The sequence below is a fragment of the Lissotriton helveticus genome, chromosome 5_1 (genome assembly GCF_964261635.1).
Source record: "Lissotriton helveticus chromosome 5_1, aLisHel1.1, whole genome shotgun sequence".
NCBI lineage: Eukaryota > Metazoa > Chordata > Amphibia > Caudata > Salamandridae > Lissotriton > Lissotriton helveticus.
The window spans coordinates 172,446,490-172,471,709 of record NC_136065.1 but is presented as its reverse complement, the minus strand read 5'-3'; the positions used below and the strand labels follow the sequence as shown (position 1 = coordinate 172,471,709).

Below are 25,220 nucleotides of genomic sequence, written 5' to 3'. Positions count from 1 at the left end.
TTACTTTTTCATACAAACCAACGCTGATTTGTAAATCTACCCCTGTGTAATATATATATTCACTGAAAAAACCATAGGTTATAGACCATATATAGTTAGGAATTAGCATTTACAAAACCTTGAAAATTCACTGAAAAAACCATAGGTTATAGACCATATATAGTTAGGAATTAGCATTTAAAAAACCTTATTTTACTCACACAAAACCATTGAAATTCCATATATAGTTAGTTGCACTAACTATATATCGCGCACCTGCAATCCACTGCTGATGATGTCACATATTACATCATTCATGACATGGTCAGTGACATCACTGATGACATCACTGATGACATCTCAAATGACATCACTGATGACATCACTGATGACAACATCCAGTGACTGTATGTTTCTGTAAAGTTAAAATATATCTTACATATTGAAGAATGAGTGGATGTATAAGTGTCTGGATGAAGGATTTAGTAGGTGCGTGACTGACTGTATGAGTGAGTGATTAAATGTGTCTCACTGAATGCATGGGTTAGTGACTAAACTGTCTTAATTTGTGCATCATTATGTCTGTTGTTCTGTAAACTGCTGCATGTGTTGATCATTAGCTATACGAGAGGCTATATGTGTTATTAATTGCTTGCCCAAGTATTTCTATGGGAGATTGAGTTTGTGTGGGGGTGGCTGAAAGGTGTGTGACTCTATGCATAGATGTGTGAACAGTTTATTCACTAGGTGTATGAGTTCAAGAGTGCATGTGGAAACAGCTACATGGGCAGTTGACTGTGTGCATGAGTGTATTGATGAGTAAATGGATATCTCAATGCTACATGTCATAGTAAGTACATATGTAAAACACAGTACATGTGAGAGTTGGCATATATAAATAACTGTGCATGAGAGCCACCGAATGAGTGAGTGGTTGTATCGATCATTGTGAACTTGTATCAGGGATTGTATAAGAGAGTAAATATGTGTTAGTATATGTTTCAATAAGTAAGGTGTGTTTAACTGTATAGTTGAAGAAATGAAGATGAGATTGTTTCTTTGCATGACTGACTGGGTGTGTGAGTAACTCCATGGATGAGTGGAAGTGTGTGAGTGTCTGTATACACTGAGTGTATCTAAGATTATATTAGAGTCTGAAGAGGTTTATCGTATTAGCACAAGAATGATGTCAAATGAGATGTCATTAGTGATGTCATCAGTGATGTCATTTGAGATGTCATCAGTGATGTCATCAGTGATGTCACTGACCATGTCATGAATGATGTAATATGTGACATCATCAGCAGTGGATTGCAGGTGCGCGATATATAGTTAGTGCAACTAACTATATATGGAATTTCAATGGTTTTGTGTGAGTAAAATAAGGTTTTTTAAATGCTAATTCCTAACTATATATGGTCTATAACCTATGGTTTTTTCAGTGAATTTTCAAGGTTTTGTAAATGCTAATTCCTAACTATATATGGTCTATTACCTATGGTTTTTTCAGTGAATTTCAATGGTTTTTTAATAGCAAATATCATAAGCTGTCGAATGTCAAGTACGTGGTAAGTGAAAACATTTTCGTGTTTATGCACACTGATCTGCTTTGAATGGTGCCCCCCCCCCTCATTTCTATTAGGAGTACTCTCTCTTTGCAGATAGTGAAAGGTAGTTAACGCAGGTCTTTGCCCCCATTGTAATCCGTCGTGCCTGCTTCTCTCTCCATTTGATTCATTGTTATCCAAGTATTTACTGTTTTAGAATTAGTTCTCTTTGGTTCATTCTCTATTTACAAACAAACACAGAGTCGCAATACTCTGTTTAGTCTTTGCAGATAACGAAAAATCGTGTAAAAAAAAAGAAAAGGAATCGAGCAAAATCAGTAGGCCACTAATGGGATCTCTTTTTGACCTCGCTAAAATAGAAACATTAGGAACAACCCCTCATGACAAATACAAAACTAGTGAGATGAACTGAACTCCACACAATGATGGCTGCAAAACAGCTCGGCTCCGCCACCCACCCCGCCCAAAATAACGATAAAGAACGGCTGCCATGATTGGTTGCGGAATGACCACGACGGAGCTACGAAATGGTGCTGCTCTCATGCTAACCCCAGCTTCAGTCTGAAACATCCAGAAACACTGTAGACTACCAATTCGATCAGTTCCGGTAGCGCCCCAATGTAACCCGGTAGAGAAGAACTAGCCCTCCCCTCTTTGACTGATGGTTCTTGTTGCCTGTCCCTTCTGTTGTCATTTAACAGAACTATTTAGCCTGCTGAAAGGGGTTGTGTTCCGACCGCTGGTTGGTGGAGACATTTTGACTATATTCTGTACCTGCGTTGTCGCGTAATGCGTCATATGACGCGCCGCGTTAGCGCATCCGGAAGTCATCCGGGGCGCGCAGCGCGTAACGTAAGCATAACAAGTCATGTGACTTGTTAATAAAACTTTTCATTGGTTCATTTTACTTTTCTTATTGTAATGATGAAAGGCTTGGTCATATGACCTAAAAATTACGCTTTTCATTACTTCCGAACATTATTTTTTCTTAAATATATGTTATAATGTTCCAGGCTAATGTACTTTCCCGGAAATTTTACAACTGTCCTGCAAGTAAAATATATTCTTTTTTCGAGAAAAAGAGCGTTTCTTCGTCCCATGACGGAGCCGTTGAGCAAAAGAGGGTCGACCTGCTGTCTTAGTCGCCGATACGCCTGAATATGAGATTCTTATCGATCACTTTATGTTGCAGGAATAGAAAACACAACAGCCCTTGACCATTTATCTTTACTGCGTTCCTTCGTATTATACCTTTTACCCTTCATGTAATTGGTCTGCTTTATTTCACTTGCCTTTTAATGATTCTAAAACAGTGACTATTATTAAAAACTTTACCAATGTATATACTACTACCATGTTTTCTTTTAAAAACCTTTATTGTGAAAATTTCATTATACAAATACGAGCCTATAACCACGTGGGCCGGCCACGGAGCAAACTGTAATCGTATATGATGAATAGACATTTACACTGTAGAGGAACGTAACGGGCGGGCCATTAGGTTGCAAGAACTAAGGTGTCTAACAGTTACGGAATCGGTGGACGTACATTTTATAATTAAAATACGACAGGGCCAGTTACAATAAAATTATCTAGATATACATTTGCGGGCAAGTACCATGGGTGACGTTAATTCGAACTTTCAACAGTACAGTAATCAATAACACATCAGAACTTAATATCAATAGGGATGTCGAAATATTCAATCAATTCTCGTCCCCGCCCGCCATGTGCTTCAAAACTGCATACGTATCTCGTGATTTCAAGGTTCTGCAACCAGTACACAACAAGGAGTTACGAGTCCCATTTATTCTGGCGCCATTTTGGGCGAGGACGGGCAGGTCCAGGATATAGTCAAAATGTCTCTACCAACCATCGACTATGATGATGTTCATATGCTGTATTTATTAGAGTAACACTCATCTGTCCACATGAAATTAATTTGCCACAATCTAAACATGTCATTTTAATCTTTCCAAAGTTCTTCTAAATATTTGGGACCGTTTCCCTTGCCTCTGAAGCTCTCAGTGCCACTTCTTTGATGAATGTACTAGCAGGTCAGGGGTTCTCCTCCAAATCTCTCTTTTATGCAGCACTATAATTAATTGGTGCCACCTCTCCATATGACGATGCATGGTATAGTTACCACAACTATATTTTTTTTCGGTTCCTCTGGAGAGTTCATCGTGGCAGATGAAGCGTATAACGTACCGGGCATTTACCTTTTTTTGCATGTACAGGAAAGGAAAAAAAAATCGAGCGTCCGAGTTCTAAGGTGTCCCAGGGCCATTTTGGTGGACCAGGCCCAAATCCAAAGAACAGCTATCTCACAGGCTAATGGGGCGACCCACGCCGAGTTTCAGCATTGTAGGATAACCACACAAGTACAGCAACTTGCTAGACATCACCTCGGTGCCATCCGGATCTCGGCGCCCCACTGCAGATGAAGTGCCTCTCAACTATGAAACCACCACGGTGACATCCGGATCTTGGCGCGTTGTGCTGCCTTCGGCCTATTCGCACATCGGTCCGCTACTGACGCCATCTCACAGGCTAATGGGGCGACCCACGCCGAGTTTCAGCATTGTAGGATGACCACACCAGTACAGCAACTTGCTAGACATCACCTCGGTGCCATCCGGATCTCGGCGCCCCACTGCAGATGAAGTGCCTCTCAACTATGAAACCACCACGGTGACATCCGGATCTTGGCGCGTTGTGCTGCCTTGGGCCTATTCGCACATCGGTCCGCTACTGACGCCATCTCACAGGCTAATGGGGCGACCCACGCCTTGTTTCAGCATTGTAGGATGACCACACCAGTACAGCAACTTGCTAGACATCACCTCGGTGCCATCCGGATCTCGGCGCCCCACTGCAGATGAAGTGCCTCTCAACTATGAAACCACCACGGTGACATCCGGATCTTGGCGCGTTGTGCTGCCTTCGGCCTATTCGCACATCGGTCCGCTACTGACGCCATCTCACAGGCTAATGGGGTGACCCACGCCGAGTTTCAGCATTGTAGGATGACCACACCAACTTGCTAGACATCACCTCAGTGCCATCCGAATCTTGGCATCTCAACGCCTAGTGGTATCTTCCATACAAAAAATATTGTTACGCTGCCTTTGGCCCCATTCGCACATCAGTCCGCAACTTAGACATCACCTCGGTGCCATCCGGATCTTGGCATCTCAGCGCCTTGTGGTGTCAGTCAGAAAATATTGTTGTGCTGCCTTCGGCCTATTCGCACATCGGTCCGCTACTGACGCCATCTCACAGGCCAACGGGGCGCCCCACGCCGACTTTCAGCATTGTAGGATGGCCACACCAGTGCGGCAACTTGCTACACACCACCTCGGTGCCATCCGGATCTTGGCATCTCAGCGCCTTGTGGTGTCTTCTACACCGGAAATATAGTAGAAAATATTGTTGCGCTGCCTTTGGCCCCATTCACACATCAGTCCGCTACTGACACCATCTCACAGGCCAACGGGGCGCCCCACGCCGACTTTCAACATTGTAGGATGGCCACAGAAGTGCGACAACTTACTAGACACCACCTCGGTGCCATCCGGATCTTGGCGCGTTGTGCTGCCTTCGGCCTATTCGCACATCGGTCCGCTACTGACGCAAACTCACAGGCCAACGGGGCGCCCCACGCCGACTTTCAGCATTGTAGGATGGCCACACCAGTGCGGCAACTTCCTACACACCACCTCGGTGCCATCCGGATCTTGGCGCGTAGTGAAGCTGCAGCAGCTGCAAATAAGCTTCAGACAGTGTTACAACCGCTGCTCAGAACTCTCAACTATGACACCACCTCGGTGCCATCCGGATCTTGGCGCGTTGTATTGCCTTCGGCCTATTCGCACATCGGTCCGCTACTGACGCCGCCTCACGTGCCAACGTATTTTCTCCGCATTTTATACCCTATGCCGCATAACAGGTCATGTGACTTGTTTATAAAACTTTTCATTGGTTCATTTTACTTTTGGTTTCCTAATGATGGAAGGCTTGATCATATGACCTAAAAACAACACTTTTCATTGGATGAAAACTTTTTTTTTCCCCCAAACGATGAAAGCCCCACCTTGTTTCTGGATGTTTCAGACTGAAGCTGGCGTCAGCATGAAAGCACCACCATCTCGTAGCTCAGTCGTGGTCATTCCGCGAGCAATCATGGCAGCCGCTCCCCACCAGAAGCCTGCAGGAGTCGGAGCCCCCAAAACTTTTGATGAATTCTCAAGGCGGAGGGGACGCTTTCGAGAATGGGGTCCAAGACCTAGCAGACAAGCGTCCGATTTCCAAGGTGTCCCAGGGCCATTTCAGTGGACCAGGCCCAAAAAGGAAACAGCCTGCCGCCATTTTGAGAGTCCTGTGACAGCCGCCTATCGCTGCACCGCAAGAGTGGGCGCAACTCAGCTGAATGGCGGATTTTGACACAGTGGACCAAAAGCGGACGGAATGGCAACTGAAACGGTAAAGGGGCGCCCCACTAAAACAGATGAGACTCCACCTGGAGAGGCCCGTTCACGCCGCCTCCCCCGGGGCGCTCCACGCCGTTATTCGGAGCAGCATTGTAGGATACCAAAACCAGTGCGGCAACTTACTGGACATCACCTTGGTGCCATCGTTCTGCTGCCTTGGAACTATTCGCACAACAGTTTGCTACTGATGACCCACCCCCCGCGACGCCCCACGCCGTTATTTGCTGGGTGGCAACTTACTAGACATCACTTTCGTGTCATCTAGATTTCGGCGCGTTCTGCTGCCTTGGAACTATTCGCACAACAGTTTGCTACTGATGACCCACCCCCCGCGACGCCCCACGCCGGAAATCTGGACGTTGTGCTGCGTTGGGACTATTCGCACAGCCGACCGCTACTTCGTTGTTTTTCTCTAAAAATGTTTATATGTTATTACTATTTTTGTTTTCTTGTATATATTTATAAATTATTAAAGTTTTATAATCTTACTACTTTGTCGGAGTGCTATATATTTTTAATGTGACACATAATTGTAAAAACTTTGATGTACAAAGAGTCATCCCTGGAATCTTCCGCTTCACGCTCGGTCCCCTCCCCAATCACAATACAGGATGGTTTTCAGATAATAGCAACGCTTCTGCTGTGACGGATCTCATCGAGTGTGGGCCTTGATCTACTATAACTCCTTTGAAGACGGGTGATTCTTTACAGCTGTGGCCATAAACTACATCTGCAGGGCTAGCTGATAGCCTAGGACCGGCCTGGACAATCGGACACAGAGGAAAAGGAGTGTCAGAGGGTGCGGTAGTGAATAGGGCGAAAGGGAGGTGTCGGGCGGGCACAGGGTGTGATTCTCAGGGAAGAACAGCGCAGATGGGGGGAGGTTTATTACCCATGCATAAAACAGAGAGCGGGGGTGACCACTGCCTGGGGGAGATGCTTGCGAGGGTGGGGAGCCATGCTAAGGATCGACAGCGTGCACAGAGTGGATCTGGTCAAGGCATCTAAAATGGCTGCCGTGCACGACAAAAGTGTGGCATTTGAAAAAAGACAAGATGGCGCACACAATGTTTTTCAACAATTCCTGATTTCCTTCGAATCGAACGTTAACAGACGTTGGGGCATATTACCAAAGTTAAGCGATATTTATCCCTAACGATGCATTGCAAAGATTTTTTTACCGTCAGAAATTATCGCAGATAAACCTTGCTATTATCAAGGTTTATCGCAAATACGATAAAAAACGAGCGCAATGCATTAATATCGCTGAAAACTCCGCGATATTCATGCATTACCGAGCTAATGCTCTTAGCCATGTTATCCACCTCCCATTGGATAACATGGCTAAGAACTGCTCAGGGCAGCTGTTACTTTTTGGAGATATTCGCGCTTATCTCGAATATTTCCAAAAGTTGATAATAGGAGATAGCGATGTTAGCGACTGTTTCCAGTCGCTAACATCTTGGCATGCCCACTTTGCATGTCATTAGTGATAAATATCACTCACATGCAAAGTGGGACCCAAGATGGTCGCTATCTCCTACTAGCCGTCGCTAACTGGTGTTAGCAACAGCTAGGTAATACAGATATAATTTTATCTCCGCGAAGCGGAGCGCTGTTACAGATATATATCTTGTTTTTGAACGTTAATTTCTCAAAATGCACTGAAGCACATATATTGAGACATAGCAAAGGCACATCGGGCTACCAGTCCCTAATATTTTACCAAGTTTCGTGCAAATCCATTCAGCCGTTCGATTATTATTATTATTTATTTTTTTTGCCCCGCGGGGCCCTTTTAAAACCTCCACATCAAACCTAGGGGGTCAGCGAGGATCTACTATGCCCCCTTATGGTCATCAGCCGTTCGATTATTATTATTATTATTTTTTTTTGCCCCGCGGGGCCCTTTTAAAACCTCCACATCAAACCTAGGGGGTCAGCGAGGATCTACTATGCCCCCTTATGGTCATTTGCCCCTTCGCTTTGGCCTCCTCTTGTCTCTCGATCCTACCGAGAGACAAGATGGCGGCCGCTACGTACTGTTTGGAATGTTTACAGACACCGGAGAGCCAATCAGCTTCGCTTCGCAAAGCTCCGTAACGCGAAAAGTACGCGAAGCGGTGCGCTGTTACAGATATATATCTTTTTTTGAACGTTAATTTCTCAAAATCCACTGAAGCACATATATTGAGACCTAGCAAAGGCACATCGGGCTACCAGTCCCTACAATTTTGCCAAGTTTCGTGCAAATCCATTCAGCCGTTCGATTATTATTATTATTATTTTTTTTTTGCCCCGCGGGGCCCTTTTAAAACCTCCACATCAAACCTAGGGGGTCAGCGAGGATCTACTATGCCCCCTTATAGTTATTTCCCCCTTTGTTTTGACCTCCTCTTGTCTCTCGATCCTACCGAGAGACAAGATGGCGGCCGCTACGGACTGTTTGGAATGTTGACAGACGCCGGAGAACCAATCAGCTTCGCTTCACAAAGCTCCGTTGCGCGAAAAGTCCGCGAACCAGAGCGCTAACCGGTCCGCTGTTACAGATATATATCTTTTTTTAAACGTTAATTTCTCAAAATCCACTGGAGCACATATATTGAGACCTACAAAAGGCACATCGGGCTACCAGTCCCTACAATTTTGCCAAGTTTCGTGCAAATCCATTCAGCCGTTCGGGCTAAAAGTGAGGCCAACCGCCCTATGGAAATTAACATGGGGAAAACGCGTTTTGGGACCCCCCTTTTTTCTCAGCCCCCCCTTGACGAACCCCCCCCAAATTTTCAAAGGCTGCTCAGAAACAAAATGTGCCATTTTCCTGAAAATTTCAGCCAATTCCGTCCACAAACGGCAAAGTTATTAGACATAGAATTTTCAAAAAACCCATAGAGAAAAAATCCTAACTATATATACCTACTGGCGACCGCCAGTAGGTAATATATATATATACATATATATATATATATATATATATATATATATATATATCTTTGTGAAATAGAAGAGTTGGAGCATAATATATATATATATATATAGTAAAACATAGAGAGCAATGATTTAACATTACACTAATGTGCTTATATATTGGGAAATGTGACAATAAATGTTCTCTTTCTTTAAAATGTGAACAATCAAACTAAGTGGTAAATCGATTTTTCTTTACATATGAAAAGAGTACAACATCAGTTTATGAAATAATTCAACTGCTACTATTTCTTAGTTTAGTGTTTTATTAGCAACAAATGTATATATGGCCACAATTCTCAAATTGTTGCTGTGACTTACACTTGTAGTACCCTAAATTTACTCCTGAATTCCAGGAGTAAGTCAGTAATACTCTTGGAATTCAGAATAAAGCTGAGTAGTAGCACATGGTAAATAACACCTATTCGTAGCATCACACTCGTAAATCGTGGGGAAACGTACCTTAGATCTACATTTCCTCATGTTCCCCTGTTACAAAAATCATTTTGTAACATGGACTACAGCAACATTGGTTTGCTCAATTTCTCATTATATTAGCCATCTCGTTAGCAAAAAAAAGAGTTCAAGATTAAAACCCCTGTTTTTGCACGAGTTCAACGTTCCTGTATTTGCCTCTCACATTTAAGACAAAATATTTTTTTGCTTGCTAAAATTAAATTTATCACAAGACCATATTGATAAAGCCCAGAGGTGGTAATGCGTGTTGAATCTCACGCTGCTGTTTTCTAATGTAGGCAATGCTTGGCTGAATGGTACATACACTACAGTACATCGAAGACACAAATACCTTAATTGGAATTTCCATGAACATGTGAATGTATTATTTCAAAGAAGCGAACGTCGCTGGAAATTATGACATAATTATTTATCCTCTTGACCCTGCCCTTGCTCTTGAAATGCATATATTTAACACCAGGCGATGTTTTTTTCCTTTGTTGAATTTTGCACAGTGAATTAAAGTGAATCAGTGGTTAGGAATTGAATTTCCTTGTTTGTATACCTTTCATTTGTTTCATGAGCATCCATTTCAATATCTGCACCATTAAAACGTGTCTCCTCCATAATATAATGCATGAGTTCCCAGTTCTGTCTCATGATAAACGTATACGAATTTCTAATTCAAGTTGACAAGTGAGAATTCTTAGTATAGAGCAATATTTAATACCAATACTGCTCCCAGATGGTCATGATCTGTGCTGTTGTTTCGGTAGTCATTCCAAAGTGTAATATAGATACGTGGACTAACACAAAATGCATGTTAAATTGTAATGTAATATTTCTAAATAACAATACGATAATAACAACAATAATGACAACAACAAACCAGCAACAACATTAATAGTAATAATAATAATAATAATAATAATAATAAAAACAATAATAATGACAATAACAATATTAATATTATCACCATCATTATAATTATTATATCATTATTAGTATTACTATTACTATATGGTTATTATTAATATTATTATAAGTAATATCAGTGTTACTATTATTATTATTATTATTATTATTATTATTATTATTGTTATTATTATTATTAATATTATCATTATTATTATTATTATTATTATTATTATTATTATTATTATGTATCCTTTTGGAGATAGCTCCCTTGCAACCGATTTTCAAAAAAGCAAACCTTTTTGCACACTTTTATTTTCAGTTGAGCACAGTTAAATCCTGATTTCTTTTAACTTTATTATAACTAATTAGATGGCTGGTCATATAATTTCTTACTTCTGCCTTCTTTCAAGTACGTGCTAATGTAAAACAAACATAGTTGCAACTGCAATAACCATCTTCAGAGGTCAGGTGTAACCAAATGCCACTATGATCTTTTGTAACTTCCCATCCTGTTCTTGCCTTTATATATTCTGCATGTTGATGGAGAACTCCAGAGACTTATTAGTGCTGATACAGGTTCGGCCACTTTGAAGGCGCCATTCTTTTAAATGTCCTTTTAAATAGTTCTTAAATTCAAATTCAGATTATTTATTTACACACATTTAGCTAATTGGCTTTTGTACCAGTAAGAACGCCATTTCGCAAAGATGTGAAGTATATTAAAACCATGCTAATTTCTAAAAGTAGAAATGGACTAGCAGTACATTCGAGAAAATTTATAATTAAAATAAAAGATAATCACAGTTGTAGCCAATCGTGGGTCAGCATCTAAACCTACGGTGCAACTCTTAAAATAATTACTATGAATTACTTTTTAAAATAGATATCCATTCGACATTAACTCCTAAAATACATCCTCAGTTTTATCCGTATATTTGTATAATCTCTAATTTAAACAAATTTGATCTATTATTAGTGATTACTATTTTGCTTCAAACACATAAGGTACATAACACTTAAAATGCAGTTAAGATACTTGAAAATGACACCCATGCTTAGGCTTTAGGATTTGGGTTACGTTGTTTTAATGAACATACAACTGAGTTTCAGCAGTGATTCTCCAACAATAAACATTTACCAAGACTATCCAGAATTTAAGCAGATAACATATTAAAAAATAAGTCCCTAGACTAAGTAAACACTCTTTCCTACCAGGGGCCACATTATACATTGTACCCTGGAGCGCAACGGGTATGTGCGCCCTCTTTGTGCAACCCCAGAGCACAATGGTATTACAGAAGGGGGTGCAGATGCTTGTGTGTCCTCTTCTGTGATACAGATAGCGCTGGCACACATGTAGGGCCAGCACTATCATGAGAGGGCATTCCCTCATTTGCACAGGACCGTGGTCTCATGCAAATGAGGAAATCACTTTGCCTCTGTGCCCATGCCGTATTATGGACGTGGGGAAAGAGGCAAGCATGCCTTTAGGAGGCGAACTGGAAGTGCACCACTAAAAGGTGTCCTCCTAAGGGCAGCCCACTGGAGGGGAGAAAGGGGGTCACCTGGAACCTCCAGACATTTCCCTGCAGGCAGGTGCAGTCACTCACTGCAACTGCCTGCAAGGTGATCTCTCTCCTCCCTTATAAATGCCACCTGTGAAAAAACAGAGTTGCTTTGAAGCAGCGGCTCTGCATTTCACTTGAATGCGCTGGTCAGAGGGCAGTGTGAGTTCGTAGCTGCCCTATGGGCAGCCATTCTGCATAATAGAGCGCCAGGTTCAACTGACTCCCTTCACATAAGACTCTTAACACCTTGTTGCGGCTACTAAGTGAACAGACCAGATCCTTAGGTGGGGAGGTAGTGCAGGTCGAGAGAAGTGGATCGATTTGGACCAATGATAGCGTGTATTTCAGATTATCCCGCTTTTGAGTCAATTAGACCGTCCAGATCACGGCTCGAGTTGTGCCGGTTGCAGAATCGCAGGACGCAGCATCTCTGGCGGTCCAAATCGATCCACTTCTCTCGACCTGTACTACCTCCCCGCCTAAGGATCTGTCTTGCATGAAAGGCAATTGTCTATAATTCCAAGGCAAACATGATTTATATATTTGTCCGGAAGATGATGCCATTTATCTTGTTTTTCGGCATCGAAACGTCGTCGACACAATAGGATCATATGTACTGAATATGCTTGTGAATACTATGTACAATGGTCACTCAAACTACAATCAAGTCTGTTCACTGATTATAAGTATACAGACCGATTTGCTCGTTCTTGCCTATACTTGTTGTTTTGTCTTGTTCACTGTGGGGCACGGGCTGTGCCCCCTTGACATTACTTTCTGATTGTGTGCATCGCCAAATAAATTCCTGTCCGGCTGGACAAAGGACATAAATACTATTCCAGTTTGTGTCTATTCTTACCCTGATCACCCAAACTACTAGGGTCCACTGTTTTTTGTAATAAAAGGCATAAAGCAGCAACTGTGGATATCTGGTCGTGCCAGAACGGGACAAAGCCACAACTTCAGGCTGACCACGATGTAGTGTGCCCGGGTACAGAGACCCAGTTAGGGCCACTGAACAGAGTACCTTGAATCTTGGTTTGAAGCATTGTGTGGCTCTGCATCACACAGCTAAGGCAATGCATCAGTTCCGAGTTGCAGCGAGGCTACAGTGCGAGGTCCTGTTGCATCGTGGTCGAGGATCCCGTCGACAGGGGGCTTGTGATGTGAAGTCCAGAGTCAGAGGTGGGTCGCGCACTCGAGACGATGCATGGGTTCCGAGAAGCTGCGAGGCTGCGATGCGGAGTCCGCATCAAGGATGCGTCACACAGCAGCAGTTCAGATGGCAACACGGGCTGCAGTGCAGTGTAAGTATTTGCAATGGGTTCATCCACACAGCAACAGAGATGCATCAGTTCAGTTCAGGGTTGCACCGTGCAGCGGAGTGGATGCGTCAGTTCTGCTGGATCCAGAGAGACTGGCAAAGCACCTAAGTCCACTTCCAAGGGCTCAGGACTGGAGAGGCACTACTTGCCAGGGTAGACTCACAGTTGGCAGAGTGCAGGTGCAGCTGGAAGGCTGTTGGAAGCTTGTTATGTCAATGAGAATTCAGATCAGTACACCAGTCATCTAGCCCTGGGAGTCACTCTGAATTCTCAATTGAAGAGATGAAGGTCCAGTCCTTCTTACCCATGCAAGAGGGCAGCAGGCCAGCACACAGTCCTTCAGCAGCACAGTAGGCCTTCTTCCTTGCACAGGATCAGTATGTCTAGAAGTGAACTGAAGAGTTGGTGTCTGAGGTCAAGGATTTATCCCCAGTTGTACCTTTGAAGCGAGGGTGAAGCTTTCCTTTTCTACCTTTCCTGCCCTGGCTCCAGGCTAACTAGAGGTGGTATGCAGCCCATTGTGTGGAGGCAGGACAGAGCCTATTCAGGTGTAAGTGGGTCTGTGCCCAGCTCCTCCCTTCCATCCTGCCAGTGATGGCCCATCAAGGCACACCTATGCTCCCTATTGTGTATGGCTGTGTTGGAAGAATAGACAAAGTTAAACTGTCAGCTACACCCAGTCATGTGACCAGAGTCAGGCTACAGCCACTGAAACGACGAAGGCAAGAAAATTCCAAATTTCTGAAAGTACTAACAATAAAAATGGGCAACCCAATAAACCATTGGTGGATTGGGTAAATCAAAGTTAATATTTGGTAAGAGTGCCTACAAGAGGTTTTGTAACAAAACATCTAGAATTAAAGAAATACAATTATAAAGCCCTAATGTGTGGCTTCTGGCAAGTAAATGAACAAAAGGAATTATATTCATTCAAAGTGAGTATATCAATAGCCAGTGAAAAGAAACAGAAAAAATGCAGAAAATGCAAAACAGGTGTTTACTTTTGAAGTACAAATTTATGTAGAAAACTCTGCTACAAAAAAGGGTACAAAATACAATTAACATAAATACAAAAGTGACTGAGATGGATTTTCTTCACAGCAACTGTTTTCTCATAAACACTTTTGTTATAGCCCATTTCAAATATTTTCGAATGAGGAAAACATCATTGAAAATACAGTGAACAATTCCAGAAATTACATTTACAAATGAAATGAGTAGGATTGTCGACGTTTCGGTTTTGTCTTGTGCTAACGTCTATAAGACCATCTTCAGGATGAAATGTTCTTATGTGGACTATGTAAAATGAATAATCCAAAAAATTGTGTGTGTCAGAAAAAGACTACCATTAAGAAAGATATTCACCTATGGGACTTATAAATAAATAAAAAAATGGCAATTGTGGATAAGCTAATATTTCCATGGTTAAAGGAGACTGTGGTAAAGTGTGTAGAGTCCTAAAGCCAGGAAAAACGAGATAAGCAAAAATGGAGGAGGAAGGAAAAAGTCTAACAGGTCCTTTGGGCTTTTCCTTGAATAAAGAACAATATATGTCAGAAAGATTGTCTTAAAAAGGGTGGACCATCCCACATGCATTGACATTGTGGAGGATGAGTCATTGGTCAAAGATTTTCGAAAATGAAACCAGCTCATGCTTTGCCATTGGAAAACTGGTGTTTCACCCACTTCTAAATGAGGCCGCAGAACCACGACTTTGGTGGGCAGCAGACTCTAGAACAGAGGTCTTCAAACTTTTGGGTGCCAAGACCCCCCGTCAACATTTTCAGTCGTAAGAACCCTCTCCTGACAAACATTTCTAAACATGTAGGCAGGGCTTCTGGAATTACGATGCAGGTGAGGACCAAATTACACAAAAGGCTTGACTAAATTGTGTGAGAGGAAAATGTAAATAATGTTATGTGATGCCACGTTATTTTGGGATAGAATTGCTTCATTATTTTGACATTTTTTGCACACAATAACACAGTACCGGTTTATAATCAAAATACAGCAATTAACATCAGAAAGATGTCTAGTCAACCTTTGTGATGGGCCTTCCAGTCCGCAGGAATACGTGCTGCCACATTAGAAGCTCACCTGGCCCTGGCCGGGAGCAGCAGGGGTCCCTAAAATCCTGGCGGTCTTGTGCAAAGTTAAGCAATTTACCCATGCTGCTTTCCTCTCACCCCCTCCCTTCCATCCCTCTCGCCTCTCCCAACCCTGTATCCCTCTCTCATATTGCCGGCATTTTATTTATTTCACCCCTTTTTACAACTTCTGAACTCTCCCCATTCAACTTCTCACTTCACCCTTAATCACCTCTTGCCATTCTGTCTTTTCACTGCCCTCATCTCTAACAGTTTCTCGCATTTATCTCATGGCATCTCTGGCCCCATCACCTCCCGTGCCCATCTGCACTTCTCATTCACCTCAAGTCTCTCCATTCAAATTGTTGTCTATTTGTATCTTACACCTCTCCAGTCCCCCTATTCATCTTTCACATCTCTACTTTGTTCTTTCACACCTTCTTGAACAAATGTCCCTCTCCCCTGTTACCTCAGCACCAGTGCTTAATTAGAGAAGGTGGTTTCCGGTGCTCCGCACTGGCACCTAATTGTGCACACAGGCACTATGACCGTCTGCCACATGGTGGCTCTGTCTGTGTAATTTAGAGATGAGCAGAACAGCTGTTTATTAATTCAATATACATTAAAAACGATAAACTCCTGACATCCATGCCATTCTTATAGCTTTGGGGGCTTGAAATAGTCACACTTGTACAGTGTTATGGTTGGTAGTTGCATAGGTATTGTCATTGGCCGCACAGGCAAGGCAATGGGTGGGCGGTTAGAGTTGCAGTGGCACCAACAATGCACCTCATCTCTCTGTAGCACCTTGCTGACAAACATTTTTTTTATAGTGCTACGCAGAGTTCACTCACACTCAGTTCTGTGATCTGCATAGTACATATCCTTTGTAGCAGGCACATTAACCCTCTGCCCTCTGTGGATGAGAAGAGTGCCCATGTGAGTGCACGGTGAGTGATGCAACAGTGTGAGAGTAGGGAAAGAGGAGTGACTGCAGGGTGAGTGAGGTGGCCATATGAATTTGGGTGTGGATATAAGTGCAGAGTGGGATGAATGAATGCATGGTTAATGATGGGCTTGTTTGAGGGAGTTGCAAATTGAGCAGTGAGGGGGCAGGTGAATGAGGTGTCACATGAGTGCAGGATGAGTGCAGATGAGTAGCGTGACTGCAGGCTGAGGTACAGGGTGAACAACGCAAGTGCATTGTGATTGCAGAGTGATCAATGTGAGTGCAGGGTGAGAGGGTGAATGATGTGAGTGCATGGTGATCAGTGTGAGTGTATTGTGATCGCTGTGAGTGCAGGGTGAGCATGAAAGTGAAGTGCGAGAATGAAAAGTGAGTTCTCTGAATACAGGATACATTTCCAGACACTTGAAGTAACTCAACATATTATTGACGGCGGCGTAGGGTTTAAGATACAAGTTAATCTATTGCTATTATGACATTAATCAGGGATCGAGATTGGAGGAAATAAATAATATGCTGATTTTGCAACATACTTCCAGTCCTATGATTAGGGTTGCCTGCTCATTATGTTGATGTCCCAGACGGTACAAAAATAAGCAGTCACCTAAAGCTGTATATTTCAGCGCTCATCTGTGCATATTTGGAACAGCAAATCTAACTTGTAAGCACTTTTAATTGTGTTCTAGGGCTGCCTCAATGATCCATGACTGATAATTAAAGGGAACAAAGACAGAAAAGTCACATTATGAATGTATTTATTTATGCGTTTTTATATAGCGCGGACTTTACCCGAAGGTGTCAGAGCGCTTCACAATAGGAACAGTAATGTTACATGAGGAGAAAATTACAAGTGAACAAATTACAAAAGCAAACGTTAAGTTACATGAGGCAAAAGTGACAATGGTGAGCAACCAAAATACAAGAGGTAGCAAACGGTACATTACAGGAGGAAAAAGTGATATGTGTGCAGGTTACAAAAGCGTACAAAGTACAAGTAGAGATATAATACTGCAATAAATAGCAGACACTCAAACACAAGAACAAACGTTACGTAGGCAATGGTGGCACTTGTGCAAGTGTATAAAGCAAACAAATGGGAGAGGTAGCAAACAGTGTGTTACAAGAGAAATGGCTGGTATTTTTTTCTTCTGGCAACCCTACTTTTTATTTCTTTTCATGAAATGCATTCTCACACTATTGCAGTAAATGTAAAATACAAATCTAAGCAAAAGGCTGAGTTGGGGGCCAGGGGGTACTGGAACTATAAAAAAAACAACTAAGCCTCAGTAATCAGTTTTCAAAAGGTATGTAAATATGCAAATGGTCGTTAACGACCTGTGAAAAACTCAGGGGTGCCGGGCTGTGCTGGAGATAAGACTGCAGACACAGCCCAGCGGAGCTCACAGCAGCTCGAGCTGAGACACTACGGGGGAGGAGGGGCTCTGCATCCTTGTAGTCAGATGGGCCTGGGCAAAAGTGTGATTGGGAATGCGAGACCCCCTTTCCATCACTCCATGGCCCCCCTGGGGGTCGCGCCCCACACTTTAAAGACCCCAGAACCCTGTGATCAAGCAATTTATGCGAGTCTGTCTTTTCAGGGGTTGGGGCAAGACTGAAGTACATATAGCTAATCCATGTATGTAATGGCAGACAAAAGCTAAAACACATGGAATGGAATGTACCCAGAGTAATTAGGAGTGATTTAGATTAATGCAAACATTCCACCACTCACTTTCTTGTTGGCTTTATGAACCGAAAATGGCAAATGACATTTATTTTGTTGGCGTTGACACCTGGGCCCCCATTAGGATGGCGGGTGGATCGCCCGCGCCATGCCGCCGGTAGCCACCGCCAGCCTGGCGGGGGCGATCCGTCCGCCATCCGAGCCGGAATGACCCCCTGCCATATTAGTATGGCGGGGGGGTCCACGGCGGACGGAAAGACAGTCCGCCGGGCGGAAAAGGGTTTATTTGGTGGCGGTGTCTATCAGACACCGCCAGCCATATTACAATGGGCTTTTTCAGTTGCCGTTCCGCCACAGAAAGGCATGCAGAGTCTGCTTTGGCGGCCCGATGCGGGCCCCCATAGACTCTGAGGGCCTGGGGGTACCTGTGGTACCCCCCAGCAGTTCCATGCACAGCATGGCAGGCACCGCGCGGTACCTGCCATGTTGTGCATGGAAGTGCACAGCATGCCTTTCTGCCATTGTGGCGGGCGGTGCTGAGTGCACTGCCCACCACAATGGTAGGAATGCAGGATGCGCCCGCCACTGTGGCGGGTGCATCCTAATGCTAGCCACGGGGACCCCCGCCCTTATGGCGGGCGGTCTCTTTCACCTGTAGGATGACAGGCGGACAAAGTCCGCACGTCATCCTAATGACCCCCCTGATATTTATGATTTTAATGCGATGTACGTGTTACAATCTCACTTATTGTCTTCTCTCAGGGCAGCACTCATTTCTAGTAACAGATCTTTTGATCTCTTGGGAACAACTTAATATTTTTACTTTACTTACTTTGGCTGTGGATGGATTATGCAGGGTGTGTCTTTTAGTTTGATTGTGAGGTTTATCTTCAAGAAATGGCTACTTTAAACTGACACCTATTTTAATGGGAATTGAAGAGTACAGACCATTTCCTAACATGATCACACATATAAATATCTACGAAAAACTATGGAGAAGTTAATGGGAGACAAAGAGTTGGCTCAGTGTTGATGAGCTATAGCCAAGTTTCCACATTGAGCTACTCAATGCTGTTTTGCCATGTTTTAGACTAAGGGCCCGATTCACAAAGGTAAAGTTAGACATTTGGTCTAAACTTAGAACAAACGTCTACGTTTATGACTTTGAGAATTCACAAGGGGCATTTACGAGTAATATCTTTATGTCTGTACTCAGGCTGATCTTAGTCCCGAGTGCGGACATAAAGTTGCTACTCATAAAGACCTTTGTGAATTCCCAAAGTTGTAAACTTAGACATTTGTTCTAAGTTTAGATCAAATGTCTAACTTTTCCTTTGTTGAATCGGGCCCTAAGTGTGGGGTCGGCAAGTCAGATTTTCCGGGTTCAAGGAAGAGGGACTTGAAATTATTTAATCCGGGGAGTACCTGAAGTAGCCCAAAACAGTGGGGCTTGCTTAAAGCCCATACTTACCAATACCATCTTCAAAAACAATAATGGAGATCCAGCAATGGCCTCCTTGAGAAACGACCATTAGAAGACTGCTGCGTGGGGTATGAAAAGCCAGGATAGACTGATCAGGTGAGCTCCTATGGAGGAACATCTTGCCCTGCACTATAGGTATTCTATACTTGTTTATGTGTTTTGATACACTTGGATATTATGCACAGATTCTCATATGGATTCCAAGAATGTTGCACAATTCATTAAAAAAGTTGACATGTGGGCAGATACATTAGCAGGTAATTAAAGCAAAACCCAACACATTCCATAAAACTGTTTTGAACGCTAACATTGTTTAAGCTTATTTGAAATGCTTTGTTTACCATAATTAATGCATTATTCAGATTAAGAGTTAGCAAGATAATGACTGCAGTTTTTTAAAAATATGTTTAGCTGTTTCAGAGGTGCGTTTGTATATTAAGCACCTGACGGCCTTGTTTTCTTTCACTGAGCAGTGCATTTGTGAGAAGCATAACAATATACCATGAACCTTTGTTGAAGGCCCTATCTATCAAAGATTTTAGTAAAGTAAAGAGGAACTCTAAAATGTGTCCTTTCCTTGGTTATTAATCACTTCCCCATTAATAATTTTGGGATTTCCCCGTACCTTGCTAATGAGTTCTTTTTTATTACCACTAAGCACAACAATGAATCCGGCACTTTTTTTTCACTTTGATAGGTAATACCTCGTAACTGAGAACTATGCCTGGTGGTTGTAAACTTTAATATAAAATAAGGTTACACTTACATCAATACAATGGTAACCCATTGCAAATGTTTTCTTTCAAATAGTTGTAACCTAGTAATTAAGCACACAATAGTTAACTGTGCCTTTTGAACCACCACAAACCTGATTTACAAACAAATCCATAGGCAACAGCCTGTTTCTTATGGAGTACATGCTTGCCAGGTCTATATTTAGACAAATGCTAATATTTACACTGATTTTTTAGATCGATGCATTTTGAATTTGCATATTTCTGGTCCATTTCTACACAGTAAAGACTTAAGTCTGGGTTTTCAGCTAATTATTGCAGGGGTGTCTTACTTAGGTCCAAGAATGTTCATCCATGACAGATTTCTGGATAGCCACACAAGAAAAATGTACATATAATAATTCTACATTGAAATATTTTATGTGGTCAGTGGTATTCCTGAAAATCAGACATGATCCTCTCCTGCTGGAGTTGAGCAGGACGTCTCTGCTGAAAGAAAAATCACGATAGTTGTATTACATTCAGTGGCGCTTCAAGCAATTGATTATATCTAGAAGCGTAAAAGATTTTGCACAAGAATCATAATTTACTTGTTTTACAGGTAACGGAATTACATTAGAAGGAGCTGTTCCATCAGAACAGGACAGTCAACCGAAACCAGCAAAAAGAGCAAGAACTTCATTTACAGCAGAACAACTGCAGGTACCCAACAATAATATCTTGAATTCATTAATGTGGTGTGTGTGCTGAAACATGTAGCATAATCCCACATTGATTTTTTTCTTTGTCTAATAATGGAGTTTGTTATAATGTTAGAATGCCAATTTCCACCAGGGCTATCGTTATATTTGCCTATCAGTGAATATTTAATGGTATAAAAATGGTTAAAAACGTATTAAGCTACGGTAATCATACAGTTCATTTTGTCTTTGACTTCAAGTGGATTATTTAGACACTGCTCAAGGATAGACAATATCTTGAGTTTCCGAGCTACTGGTGATTATTTCTATTTTTCAGACTTTCAAAACCTTTCTTAAAAAAACTGAGAAGTGTGATAGCAATATCAAGCATGTCCTGGTAATTTTTACAGATATCTCTAGTTGTCCTCAGCTGCTAGAAAAGTGATGCAAACATTACCAAAGATGACCAGTGGCCTGGTGCCTTCTAAATACAGGCAAAATGGATGTAAAAATTGTAATATCACTAAACCAATTGTCATGCATTTAACTGAACTTTAACAATACGGGATTAAGACTGATGGTTATTAACCCCTTCCATGCTCATGACGAGCTGAGCTCGCATGAGCTGCGCCGCTCGCATGCTCATGACGAGCTCAGCTCGTCATGTAACGCGGTGTTTTTAAAAACGCCGCACAGCGCAAAAAAAAGCCGCCGCACGCATGCGGCTAAAAAGAACGTGGGAGGACAATGAGCCTTGAACTATGGTTGTTTACACAGACTGTGACAGTATTAGTCTGGGTTCAACTGCATGACGTGTTCACTGACTGTTGTTTTTGGCTGATGCATTCTGCGATCAAAGTCTAATGCAAACTCATCTCAAGCAATTTTGAATTCCCCATTTTCAAAAGCAAAGTTTGTTTTCAAGATATACTGATCATGTGGTATCCAGAGACCTCATATCCTCATGTTATGGCACTATCTCACAATGTGGACATGAGTTTATTGTAAAACAAGAGCAGAGCGACTTCTACATATACTTAGCATATTGAATTGCAAAGAGTTTGTTTTTTGCATAGTCATACCTCACAGGAGAAACATAATATAGCACAAGTAAACCAAACACTCATCTTTCTCTCAGAGATTGAGAAATGAGAAGGATACATGCAAGATACCTAGCAAGTTATTCCTGTCAACCTCCAATAAGTGGACTTGTAGTAAGAAAAAAACAAGTGGGGTTTAGAGGTTGGTGTTAGGAGAAGGAGCCACATGTGGTACTATATGTAATATTTAGAGATCCCATTGCCATAATGGATGGCAACCTGATCACTGAGGATGTTTGCATTGATCACTAGACTGTAGTGGTGAGAAGCCTCACTGGGTTTGTAGCCTTATGAGGCTACAGATGAGGAGCTACAACCATGGGGAATCTATGTTTAGTTCCACTCGGATGAAGATGGCGATACCCACCTTTATGCTCATGCATCTACAACCAGACCAAAAGAGATGGTCAGAAGTCAACATTCAAAGGATTTCATTTTGAAACAGGCACTTTTGATAAATCTTCAGTAATTTCAATTGCTTTCGTGGTTGTGGAGGTTTATGGAAGATCATGGTAGTGGTAATAGGTGTACCGCAAGACTCAGCTCCCCTCAAATGACTGTCTGTATTGGTATTTCAATGTGGAGGAAGAACAATTGATGGACAGAATGCAGAACAATGTCATGCATTCACCCCAGTACAGAGATCTGGGCCTAAATCCATCATGGTTTTGCTCCCCATGCCATTCCAGTTTGAATCCAGCCATATGGAAATCAGTCTTGACCCTGCACTCAATGCGAACAGTCCAGCCCGAACTGTCAGAACAGGTCCTCTTTGGACTATATACAAGAAGCATCCTAGGACCGGTTTCGGTGTTTCACCCCTCATTAGCCAGGATAGCTTAACTCCAGTGGCATGGAGAGCACGGGCCCCACGTCTCGGCATACCCGTGCCACTTGGGGTGACAAATGCAAAACAAACAATTGATGGACAGAATGCAGAACAAAGTCATACATTCACCCCAGTACAGCGATCTGGGCCTAAATCCATAATTTGTTTGCTCCCCATGCCATTCCAGTTTGATCCCAGCCATATGCAAATCAGTCTTGCCCCTGCACCCAATTGGAACAGACCAGACCAAACTGCCAGGCCAGGTCTTCCCTGGACTGGAAACAAGCATCCTAGGACCAGGTTTGGGGTTTCACCACTCATCAGCCAGGATAACTTGACTCCAGTGGCATGGAGAGCACGGGACCCACGTCTTGGCATACCCGTCCCACTCGGGGTGACAAATGCAAAAATAACAATTGATGCACAGAATGCAGAACAATGTCATACATTCACCCCAGTACAGAGATCTGTGCCTAAATCCATCGTTTTCTGCCCCCATGCCATTCCAGTTTGAACTGAGCCATAAGCAAATCAGTCGTGACCCTGCACCCAATGGGAACAGTCCAGCCCAAATCGGGTCCTAGGATGCTTGTATGGCAGTTGGGGCTGGACTGTTCCCATGAGGCACAGGGTCAAGACTGATTTGCATATGGCCAGGGCTAAACTTAGGTGGCATGGTGAGCAAAAGAATGATGGATTTACCCAGATCTCTTGACTTGGGGTGAATGTTTTGATTTGTTCTGCATTCCAACCATCAATTGTGTGTCTTTTGGTTTCTATGTGGAGGACCACTGTATGTTATGGGTTGGTGTTTAGAGTGAGGCACTCTCAGGAGATATATAACTCAGTATTGGGCTGGTGCTTAAAGTAGAGTGTTAGAGAGTTTGGAGACAAATACCTTTTTGAGAACTTGTGAAATGACGGAACTGATTCCCCAGAATATACTGAGGATTTCTTTGCAAAGCCACAAACACTCCAGAATATTCTATGAAATCATCAGTAATACAATTTCACAAATTCTACAATCACACAGCACATTGTTTGGCAGAATCAGCAAGAGCAGATAATGTCTGGGGCACAGACAGAATATCGAGTTTAAAATGTCGACATACACAAATATCGAGTTTTAAAGATCGTGATATAGAAATATCGAAAGGAAGAATATCGTGGTCAAGAATATCGACTTGCAGGTAAGAAATATCATTTTTGGAAATATCTAAGCTGTTAATATCATTTGCAAAAATATAGTTGTTTAAAATATTGATGTTTTAATTAGTGGTATGTATTTTAGTATGTAGTTTAACTCCTTTCCTGCGGCCGCGATTTTGCAGACGGCAGCACTAGCGAGGTAGTGCTGCCGTCGGCCAACGGCCGACAGCAACAGGCAAGGGGTTAAAAGTATGTGATCTATTTTTTCATATAGGAATTTGTTTTGTTTTTAATATATGTTTTGAATTTTTAGGAGTTATTAATTTTATCTTAATTAAATGTTGCTTTTTTAAGTTCTTTGGCGGGTTGTGGGTTTATAGGGGAATAGGGTGCGAAGTGATTTCATTATGATAAATCAATCATGTTTTTTATGTATACGTATTCATTTAATTTAGATTGTATAGTGTTAATTGTGGGAATTAATTTATTATTAATTATTTAATAATTTGTTGTTAATTATTTTTAATTAATTGGCAATTATGGTAACTGTGTCATTTTTTTAGGAGCTGGTTTGGGTTTATAGGGGAAAAGGGTGGGAAGTAATTTAATTATGATAAATGTATAGTTTTTTCCATTTTTTTATATATATTTAATTTATATTTTATAGTGTTAACTGTGGGAGTTATTTTCTTATCAAATATTTATTATTTGGTTGTTAATTATTATAAATTAAATCATTTGTAATTAATTATTTTCTTTGTGTCATTTTTTAGAAGTGGGAGGTGGGGTTTATGGGCGAATAGGGTGGGAAGTAATTTATTTATAATTAATTAATAATTGTTTGTTAATTAATGCTAATTAGTTAATTAAAATTAAAATATGGCAATTGTGTAATTATTTTTTGATGTACGTTGTGGGGTTTATAGTGGTAAAGGGTAAATTATTTTAAATTATTTAATACGTAGTTGTAAATTGATATTCATTTATTAATGTAAAATTAGTTATGAAAATTGTGTAATGATTTTTAGGTGTGGGTTGTAGTGTTTATTGGGGTAGAGGGTGGAAAGTAATTTATGTTTAATTAATTATTCATTAGTTGGTTATTAATATTAATGTATCAATTGATAAATATTTATGGTAAGTGTTTATTGTTATTTTGTGTGTGTGTTTAGTTTTTATAGGGGTAAAGATTGGGGAGTAAATGAACTTTCATTTGTTTAAAAAAATATTTAT

At 41.8% G+C, this 25,220-nt stretch overlaps 1 protein-coding gene across 1 annotated transcript in view; it reads left to right on the top strand.

Moving 5' to 3' along the window:
• The window catches only part of LHX6 (LIM homeobox 6), a 413,113-nt gene that overhangs the window by 367,487 nt on the left and 20,406 nt on the right, over positions 1 to 25,220 (top strand). The window contains exon 3 of the mRNA XM_078640842.1: positions 20,831 to 20,931. Coding sequence (XP_078496968.1) covers positions 20,831 to 20,931 — 101 coding nt within the window. The remainder of the gene's footprint in view (positions 1 to 20,830; positions 20,932 to 25,220) is intronic.